The 10,436-nt window shown below is 41.2% G+C and overlaps 1 protein-coding gene across 3 annotated transcripts in view; it reads left to right on the top strand.

Annotated features, from left to right (window-relative positions):
* Usp8 (ubiquitin specific peptidase 8) overlaps positions 1 to 10,436 on the top strand; it is an 85,495-nt gene that overhangs the window by 34,946 nt on the left and 40,113 nt on the right. For all 3 annotated transcript variants that reach the window (XM_023724046.1, XM_004639001.2, XM_023724047.1), the window contains exons 8-10: positions 1,335 to 1,497; positions 3,967 to 4,111; positions 4,372 to 4,580. In XM_023724046.1, the coding sequence (XP_023579814.1) occupies positions 1,335 to 1,497; positions 3,967 to 4,111; positions 4,372 to 4,580 (517 nt within the window). The remainder of the gene's footprint in view (positions 1 to 1,334; positions 1,498 to 3,966; positions 4,112 to 4,371; positions 4,581 to 10,436) is intronic.

Raw genomic sequence — 10,436 nt, 5'->3', positions numbered from 1 at the left:
TTGTAGATAATGGTTTCAAATCCTACTGTGCTTCCCAGTGTCAGTTGGGTAGTAACATGCCTGCTGTGTGCTGAGTGCTTTGGTAGAAGTGATGGCACTTCCCACCCAGAGGAGTAAATGTGTGTTATTCAGTCACTCAGCAGATACAAGCACTTACTGTGGGCTCAGATAACAGTGATTTTTAAGTGCTAGGGCTAGGTCACTGAACAGATAGAAGTTACTGCTTTCATAGAGCTTTAATGGGGAAATGGGATAGGTAAAACAGACAGTGAAAACATACAGACTGAGTAAGACCAAGCTGAATGTTTGATGAGTGCTGAGAGATGATAGAACGTGTATGCGTGTGTGCATGCATTGGGGTGAATCCTACCCTTTAGTCCAGGAAGGCCTCAAAGGAAGTTATGAGTGAGTCTTAAAGAGATAAGGGAATAAGCAACACAGATATTAATGGGGAAAGGATTCCAAACATAGAAGCAGCAAAAGCAGAGCCCTGCTGTGCAGGAACACACCTGGATGACCAGGAGTCACAGGAAGCCAGCAGGTTACAGGAGATTAGCTGGCTGCTAAGGTTGAGGTGCTGCCCTGGTTGCAGGGTCCAGCATGTGGTATCGCTGGCCACTGTGAGGACTTCTGCTCGGACAGAAACAGAAGATGAGGGGAACAGCACACTCTAGTGTAGCACTGATGCTATTCAGAGCTGATTTACAGGAGGCAGCAGGACAAAGTAGCTGAAAGTATAGACCTCAGCTGAACTGCCTGAATTTTGATCTTCTCTCCACTTACCAGCTATAACTGTGGGACGTTAACCCTTTTGTTTTTGTGCCTGGTTTCCTCATCTATACAATTGATTAATGTCTACAGGTTGTTGGGAGGGTTCATTGAGCTCAGTGAGGATAAAGGTCTAGGACAGTGCCTGGCACATGGTGGATGCTCTGTGTGTCTGTTAAGTGAACTTATTCCCATTGAGTTACTTCCTGGGTAGCTGAGAGCTCTGTGAGTAAAGCTTCCCCAGGTAGGCGTTCAGTGTTTATTTTGGCTGAGAACCAGGTGACTCCCTCTGCTTTCAGTTTTGATGCTTTTCAAAACAAGGGAGGGCTCAAATTAAATGTACTTCTTTCTGTGTCTAATAATCATTGACATCCTTACCAATGTGCAGTAGTGAGAGGGTTAAAGGTTTTAGGCTACTTAATATCTCAATACAGTGTGGCCCTAGGAAGGAATTTACCTAAAATTGGTTGTGCTGTGGTACAGGTTGGAGGAAAGCTCCGTGTCTCCCATTAGTGTGCTAGGGTCTCATCGCCTTTTGCCCCAATATGAATGTTAATACATTTCAGAGTCACTGCTAGTTGGATTGAAGCGAACCTCCCAGAGGACTCTAAGGACACATGGAAGAAGAGGGGGAATGTGGATTATGTGGTGCTTCTTGACTGGTTTAGTTCGGCAAAAGATTTACAGCTTGGAACAACTCTCCAGAGTCTGAAAGATGCGCTTTTCAAGGTTAGCAAGTTTCCTTGCTGGTTTACTGTAACTGCAAATCTGTCCTGCTTTGGTAGGGAGCTGTATTGACTAGTTGTTTGCTTAAGCTCTAAAAGTTCTATAATGCTTTGTGGAATCTTTTAAAATTCAGATTTAAAGAAAAATTTTTAAATCACCAAATAATGAACTGATGTGTGTAAAAATTTTCTTATTTTAAGAATTAAGCTAAAGTATAAAAGCAAAAGAAATTCCGGGGGAAAAAGATTGACAGATTAGACTTCATAGAAGAAATTTGTTAGATATAAAACAACAAACAAAAAAACCTCACATGCTTATTATTAAAAGACAGAAATTAAAAATATTTATTTTGAAACACCCTAAATCTGAAGAGATTGTTACCCTACCCATAGAAACGGCTTTGTTAGTATCAAGTATATGCACATTGAAATGAGTGCTGCTCTCATCGATTAAATTAACAAAAACTATAAAAACGCTCGGTGTGGCTTGTCACATTATTAATGCTTGTGCGAAAGGCTGGTAAACATGTAATGAGGATAAAATTCATTCTGCTGCTGAGGTGGTTGATTTCGGGGTGTTGCTTCCAGTGACACAGTCATTAAGCCTTGACACAGTTCATGGTTTAACATAGGAAAGCAGAAATGATGTAATTTGGGCTGCCCATTTTGAAACTACCAGCATTCCACTGGCTTTCACCTATGAAAGTCCCAGTTTCATGAAATTCAGCCTGAAAAATGTGAAAATTTAGAGGATGATAAAGGTGATGGAACAAAGGAGTGGTCTGGGGTAAGGAACAGTGGACTCCTGCCTGCTGTGTTCTTAGGGCAGAGCAGATGCCTTGTAGATCAGCGATACAGATGTGACGCTGAAGCAGTAAGCTGTGCAAGTAAAGTATCAATTTTTAAAATTATTATTTTGATTCTAAACCAAAATGCCATAGAAGATCAATACATTATTAAAGCATGTCAGCAGTGGCATAAAGGAAATATACCTGTGAGATGTATGACTAATTTCCTTAATAATTGCACTTTGTGTGTGTGTGTGTGTGTGTGTGTGTGTGTGTGTGTGTGTTACTGGGGATTAAACTCAGGACCTTCCGCTTGCCAAGCAAGCATTTACTCTACTGAGCTATCTCCCTGGCTCTGCACTGTTTACTAAGAAAACACCAAGCAGTTTTGTAGAAAAATGATAAAAGTTGAGATTAGTTAAGTCATGCAATAATTTAAATGGTTAGTTAATAAACATGAAAAGTAGTTCAACTTCACAAATGGAGAAATGCTAATTAAAACAAGATACTGGGCTGGGGAGATAGTTCAGCAGTCTAAGCGCCTGCCTGGCAAGCACAAAGACCTGGATTCAATCCCTGGTACTGAGTACCGTGCTGGCCTCAGAACCCCAGGCATGTTGTGCCAGCCCCAAAACTGGGCATGGTGGCACATACCTGTAATCCCAGTACTTGGAAGGCTGAGATAGGAAGATCACTATGATTCTGAACTGCGTAGGAAGATCCTGTACCAAATAAATAAATAAATAAATATTTTTAAAAGATGCCATCTTATGTCCACTATTTTGGTAGAAATTATAAAGGCTTGTAACGAGCATTCCCATAATACCGTTGGCTACTTTTATAAATTGGTAGTCTTTGCAAAGGGGCAGTTTGACATTATCTACCAGACTTATACCAGCAGCTCTTCCGTGAAACATAATAATAGTAAAGAAATATATAAATAATATACATAAATGATCATTTTGAAGATTAGCAATACATACAGTTAAAAATCTTAAAATGCCCTGTCCTTGGCTCAGCAGCTCCACTCGGGGCTCATCCCTCGGTGGTGATTGGGTGTGCACATAGGCAAGGGTCGTGGTGTGGGCCTCAGTGTTGCTTCTGATTTAGTGGGGGAAGGTGTGCACATGATCGATTCCACTTTGAGTATTGTGTGTGTGGACTAGAACAGTATCTAGTGATTATAAGGGACGATACACCTCTCTATTAATAAAAGGGGTTCATGTGAAAGAAAAGCAGCGTCATACGAGTTTTTTTGCCTTGTAAAAACAAAACTAGAAAAAAAAAAAACAACTAAAGAAGTGTGTATTTAGGTTAGAAAACACTGAGAATAAATTGCCACAAAGGATGTATTTACTATGTTTTACAAACATGTATGAATAAAGAATAAACTAATAAAGAATAAACTCCAAAATGTTCAGTGGTGTCTGTGGGTTGTGAGGTTATAGGCAATATTCATTTTCATTAATTTTCTAATTTATATTTTAAGATTATGGATTATATAGCCTGTAAAACCTGACCTATATATCTGATGTACTTAATGTGGAATTTTTGATTGTTATTTTTTCATCATTTAGAAAATGAATTTTGCCATCAAGGGAGCAGTTTCACAACTCACATTTATTGTGGATTTAGCTGTCATTAGATTGCTGCCATGTTGAAAGTGCCATTTCCTTGTTTTATAGTGGGAAAGCAGGGCTGTCCTGCGCAGCGAGCCCTTGATTTTAGAGGGAGGCTATGAAAACTGGCTCCTTTGCTATCCCCAGTACACAACAAACGCTAAAGTCACTCCACCCCCACGAGGCAAGAACGAAGAGGTGTCTATCTCATGTATGTATGTGGAAACCTTTGTTTAAAATTACTTTAGTAAATATAAAATAGATTTTTAATGTTTTTAGGGTCATTGTCTTTCTCGTATGTGTGTGTGTGTCCTGTTTTCAGTTAAAAACACCCATATCCTAGAAGACTATTGGGATTGTCATATCATTTAGTTTATATTTAACTCTTGCATACAACAGCATGACAGATACAAGTACTGTGTATAGCACTTGCCGTTCTCTAAAATAATACTGTTCTTTTGTGGATTTCAGTGGATTTCACTTACCCGTCATTGGAAGAATCAGTTCCTTCCAAGCCTCCTGCTCAGATGCCGCCTCCTCTGGAAGCAGATCAAAATACGGAACTGACAGATAATCAAGGAGGACTGAGTATGTCAGTGCCAGCCGAGCCAGTTGCTGCTCCCAGAGCTAATGTCTCACCCACAGTTCAGCCAGTGCCTATTATAAAGAATGTCCCACAGGTATTGGCTTGCTTTTCTTTTAACTTTGTTCTGTTTTCATACTATATTAAATGTATAGTACAGAAAAGAAATTTTATACATAATCTTGGCAACTTTATTTTTACAGAACTTTTTGATTAGAGTCTATTAGAGTAGATAATTCAAAGGATTTCAAGACTATCTAATGACTTTTTGCCCAAGCAAGAATCAGTAATAGGGCTGGGGATATAACTCAGCAGCCAGTGCCCACCTGGCAACTGTGAGAACGTGAGTTCAATTCCCAGTACCAAAAAAAAAGTATTAGTAAAAACTTCTGTTTCCACGTGTAAGTAGAAAAATTATTTTGTGTTTGCTTGTTTGCTTCCTTGTGCTGTATTTGGCACAGTTGTCCCTCAGAATCTGCTGGGGACTTGATGTGGGGTTTCTTGAGTATAAGAGAATCTTTAGATGCCCAAACCCTGTATATAGAGTGGTATCGTAAGGCCAACCTGATACCTCAGCAGACAAAGCACCTGCTTAGGCAGAGCACAGTGGCCGGGGTTCCATCCCCAGCATGCTGTGCTGGCCCTGCCCCCAGGGCACGCTAAATCTGCAGTTGAGACTGGGCGTGGTGGTGCACACCTGTAATCCCAGTGTTTGGGAGGCTGAAAACAGGAGAATCACTGTGAGCCCAATCTTCGTAGTGAGACCCTGTATACCCTGTAAACCCTAAATTCATTAAAAAAATAAAGATAATAGAATACCAATAGTTAATATATCACATGTTATCCGGCTAGCCCTTGTCCTAATTGTCTTGTTATGAAATTTTGTTTTACTTTTTTTCCATTTAAAAAAGTTGTTTTTTTGTTTTTTTTTTTTTAATGTGGATATGGAGAGCCTAATATATTTTCCCAAATAGGCTGGCAAGATAGAAATAGGTTGTCAGCATTTTAGCTTTAAAACAAATTATTTTAGTTCTGTTTTATTTAAATATGACATTTTAACAATGACTTATGTAAAACTTTAAAAATAGCCAAGGTATTTGAATAAAAAGTGGCAGCTCCCCTGTGTCACTGGGATGAAACTCAGGGCCTGGCACTGGGCTACATCCTCCTGCCCCTTTTTACTTTATATTTTCAAGACGGGATTTCTCCCTCTGAGTCACTAAGTAGCCCATCCTGGGGTCAAACCAGCTGTTCTCCTGTCTCAGGATCTCAGAGTGCTGGGATTACAGGTATACACGAGTATGCCTACCTCTATACACATACACGTATGTATTCAGCTTTTGTACATATGTACTCAGGTGCCATATACATGTGTGTCCACCAAAGAATGTATAGATTAGGAAAAGAAAAGCATGTAAATATTTTAATACTAAATCAGTGACATATTGTGAGATTTGCACAAGTTCCTTCGGCCGCTACAACGACAAGAGGTGCACAGAGTGGTAGCCATGAGCTCTGCGTGCACTGAGCTGCTGATGTGGGTACCCTTTCCGGGCAGGCTGTATATGGAGAAAGGTGAGACCTGGTGAGCCAAGCTCTGACTTAACTAAGCGGGAAGGGGAGGGACCAAAGGGGCTAGATGGACACACATATTAGTCTGGTTTGAGCAAGCACTCGAGACCTGCAGATGGCTCGCTAGAGATGTCCTGGGCTACAGAGGCTTGTGTGTCCTAGGACATCATAGGTAGTGCCACCTTGAGAGGAGCAGAGATGCAGGTATGCACCCACGGTAACTGGGTTTTGTCCTTCAGGTTCTACTTAAAAGATTCTTTTTTTCTTTTCATTTTTATGTATTTGATACAGGGTTGCGCTATGCAGCTTGGAGTTGTAGTGATCCAGCTCAGCGCGCCCTGGGGGAAGGGCCAGTGGGGCATGTGGGATGGGGGCGAACCCTGGTCCCAGCCCTTGCCAACAGAGGCAGTCTGCGGAGCTATCTCACGGGCCCTTCTACTTAAAGATTAATTAATGTTTTCCTTACCTTTCTCCAATAAGACTTTTTAGCATTGATTTTTCGTTTATTTCCCTAGCATTTCGCATATGAAGTGGATACATTGATTTATAGAGCAGACTATGACTAGAAGTTTGAAAAATTTTATTGTAAAATAAGGTTATTCATTCCATTTTAAAAATTTTTAATATTTCTGATTAAATTGTAAGACTAAACAGAACTAAAAATGTAAATTTAAGAAGTTGTAAAAAGAACTTAGGTTACCATGCATTCTTACAAGTTATTCATCATATGTATTGTTTGGTTGTTCTGCGTTTTGAGACAAGGTCTTGCTGTGTAGTTCAGGCTGGTTCAGACTCGCAGTGATCTTCCTGCCTCAGCTTCCTGGGATTCCAGGTGTGGACCACCATGGACAGCGAGTCGTATTTGAACCTTAATCCTTTTTTGTACCACTGTGACTATCAGCTGTATACCTTGGTCAGCTTTAGTCAAAGGGCACACCAGTGACTAAGGATCTTCCATGTGAGAGACAGCATGAAAATTTACAAACAGGGGTTTCTGATGTTTAGAATGACAGACTTGTGTAACAGTCAGTCGCAGCCTAAGACAGGAGTGTCATTGCAGTACCAGGCACTGCAGCACAGAGCAAGGAGAGAAGTTCAAGCTGAGACAGCTAGAGAGGCTGTCTTGGAGAAAGAGCATCTTATATGGGCTTGGGATTTGCACATGTGTGAGACAAGTAGAAAATTGTGTGACTAGAGGCACAAGGCTTCAGCATGAGAGAGCAGGTTTTGGATGTATGGTCGTAGGTCTCTGGGTGAGGGAAGCGTGGCAGTAGACTAGATTGCAAAGACAGGCTGGAGTCAGCAAGAAACTTGGGTCAGATTTGGATTTATCCTATAGGCACAGGGAACATTAAAGATTTAAATTTGAAAGCGGATATATAAATTTAATGAAGTCCTAATCAAAATGCCAACAGCATTCCTTACAGAACTAGAGAAAAATTCATGTGGAACCAGGAGAGAGCCAGAATAGGAAAAGCAGGCCTGGGCAGCAAGAGCGAAGAAGTGGACACTACAAGCCAGGGTATACTACAAAGCTGCAGTGATAAAAACAGCATGGAACTGACGTAATAACAGAGACGCAGATCAGGGGAATAGAGGCTACAAAAACCCCAGACACATTGAGCCATCTGATCTTTGACAAAGGGACCAAAAACGCATTCTGGAGGAAAGATAGCCTGTTTAATAAATGGTGCTGGGAAAGCGGGCTGTCCACATGCAGAAGGTTGAATCTAGACCCATATATGTCACCATGTACTAAACTAAAAATGGGTCAAAGACCTAAAACAGAAGCACTTAATTGGTTGGAGGATAAAATAGGTAAAACTCATGAAGATGCAGGTATAGAGAAGGACTTCCCGAACAGAATCTTGGTTGCATCCAAAACAACTTCAAGCATCAACAAACAAATGGGATTCTATTAAATTAAACAACTTCTGCAAAGCAAACAACTGACAGAATAAAGAGACAACCACAGAATGGGAATTTCTAGCTGATCCTCAAGACACAGGACTAATATCTACAATAAAGAACTAAAAAAACCCAAAACTCCCCAAATAAAAAGCCATATAAAAAATGGACAACCAAAATAGCCTTATAAATTCATGAAAAAAACACATCTCTGGCCATTAGAGAATGCATATTAAAACACTGTAGTGCTTACTTTGGCAACACGTATACTAAAACAACACTGTGATCCCATCTCTTCAGAAAGAATGGCCACCATCAAGAAAAGAGTGACGGGCCAGGGAGATGGCTCGGTAGAATAAGCGTTTCCCTGGCAAGCGCAAGGGCCTGAGTTCAATCCCTGGTTCCGCCAAAACAAAACAAAACAAAAAAAAGAAAAGAAAAGAGTGACAAATACTAGAGAGGCTGCAGGCATGGGGAGCCATTCTGTGCTTTGGTGGGAGTATAACAGTATAGCCACTATGGAAATCAATGTGGAAATGCCTGAGAAACTAAAATTAGAAATTCCATGGGACCCAGCCAGTCTCCTTGTAGGGGTCTTCCAAAAGGAGATAAAGACATCTCATTATGGTGATGCAGGCATATTCGTGTTTATGGCAGCACAACTCATAGCAGCAGATGCTTGGAAGCAACCTGTGTATCGGACACATAAATCATGTCACATGGCTGCTTTCTCTCTCTCTCTCTCTCTCTCTCTCTCTCTCTCTCTCTCTTTTTTTTTAGTGTATTTAGTGCAGGGTCTCACTACACAGATCAGACTCAAAGAGATCCTCCTGTTCTCAGCCTCCCAAGCACTGGGATTACAGTCATTCACCACTGTGCCCAGTCTCAGTCCTGTCTCAGTGCGCCCTGGGGCAGGGCTGGCAAGGCACACCAGGAATTGAACCCTAGTCCCTGTGTCTGCCTAAGAAGCACTTTAGTCTGCTGAGCCATCTGGCCAGCCACACGTGGCTTCTCTTATATGAGAAACTCAAAATGTAAATTAAAAAAATAAAAGATAATAGGAAACAAGGAAATAGATCTGCTACAAATGGGAAGATGCTGTAGTTAGGTTTATAGTGGATTAGCTTTTCATACAGGACACATGATTTATAGGGTGATTTTATAATATCTACCCAAAGACTCAAATGCAGAAGCGTGCAGGAGATCTGTCTACACTTGAGGCCACAAGAATCCAGCTGAGGGCCTGGCTCCCATGGCAATGTCCTGCATGAGTCCAGCTGGAGATCTAGAGCCCAGGACTGTCTCATGCAAGTCCATACTTAGGATCTTAACTGGGAAGGCCCACAGGTCAGGTGCGGAAGCTAGAAAGTCTGTGCCAGTGGGATGGAGGATCTGTGCTAGCAGGCTGAGGGGTGTGCACTGGAGCCAGGAAGCAACGCTCAAGGACCAGAGCTCCCTGAAGAGAACTGTAGTCATCCACAGTCACAGTGAGGACTCCAGCTCCTCGATGATAGCAGCTGAGCTCAGGAAGGCCAGCTTGACAAGCTGCTCTGGGAGGATCAACGGCTCACCATCTTCCTCTCTAGTTCTCCCTTTCATGTTCTTGACAACAATCCTCAGGTTCTTCCACACACAGAACCACTCTGAGTCCGTTCAGCTGGGTGTTACAAATGGATGATTAGTTAATCCACCACAGACGGGAATCCAGAGGTGGAGGAGTGGGGATATGAAGGGAACGTAAAAATAAGACGTGTTATGCACAGGCACCAACTGCCCAGGATAAACATAATCATTATGTACTACAAACACAGACTAGTGAAATAAAGTCACATGGTCCTAGCTGCACAGTTAGCATTAGGGAACAACAGAGCCAGGCAGCATGGTGCATGCCTGTAACCCCAACAGTCTTGGGACCTGAAACAGAAGGATCACAAAATTTAAACCCAGCGTGAGCAATTTAGAAAACCAATGAAATGCTGTCTCAAAGAGTAAAAGAGAGCTGGGGATGGATCTGAGTGCAGAGGCCCACGGTTTAATTCCCAGTACCACACAAGGAAAGAGAAGAGAAGGATAATGGATTAAACCATCAAAATATGAATTCTCAGATATGTGTAGAAAGGAGAGTATGGGTTTTGTTTTTGTCTTTTTTAAAGGCAGAAAAGGTGCTAGAAAAAATATTTTTTTCTTCACTACTTTCTCCTTTTTTCTAGAAGAAACATGTAAAATTCATTTTATAAGAACATTGAGTAGTTTGTTCCTGGGAATTCTCGTTTTTGTTTCACTGTGTTGTATTGCCAAGAAATGATGACTCAGTTCTCAGAGGTGTGGAGTTAACGTGCTATTAAACTGAAGTGATGCATTAATTTGATGAAGATAGTACAGCAATTAACCACTAAGAAGAATATATGCAGTGTATTATTTGTTGAAACTGTACTTTCGATTTGATTTGAAACTGTCTCATTGCTATATGTTT

The sequence above is a fragment of the Octodon degus genome, unplaced genomic scaffold (genome assembly GCF_000260255.1).
Source record: "Octodon degus isolate 3935 unplaced genomic scaffold, OctDeg1.0 scaffold00105, whole genome shotgun sequence".
NCBI classification, from domain to species: domain Eukaryota; kingdom Metazoa; phylum Chordata; class Mammalia; order Rodentia; family Octodontidae; genus Octodon; species Octodon degus.
This window is presented reverse-complemented; position numbering and strand designations above follow the sequence as displayed.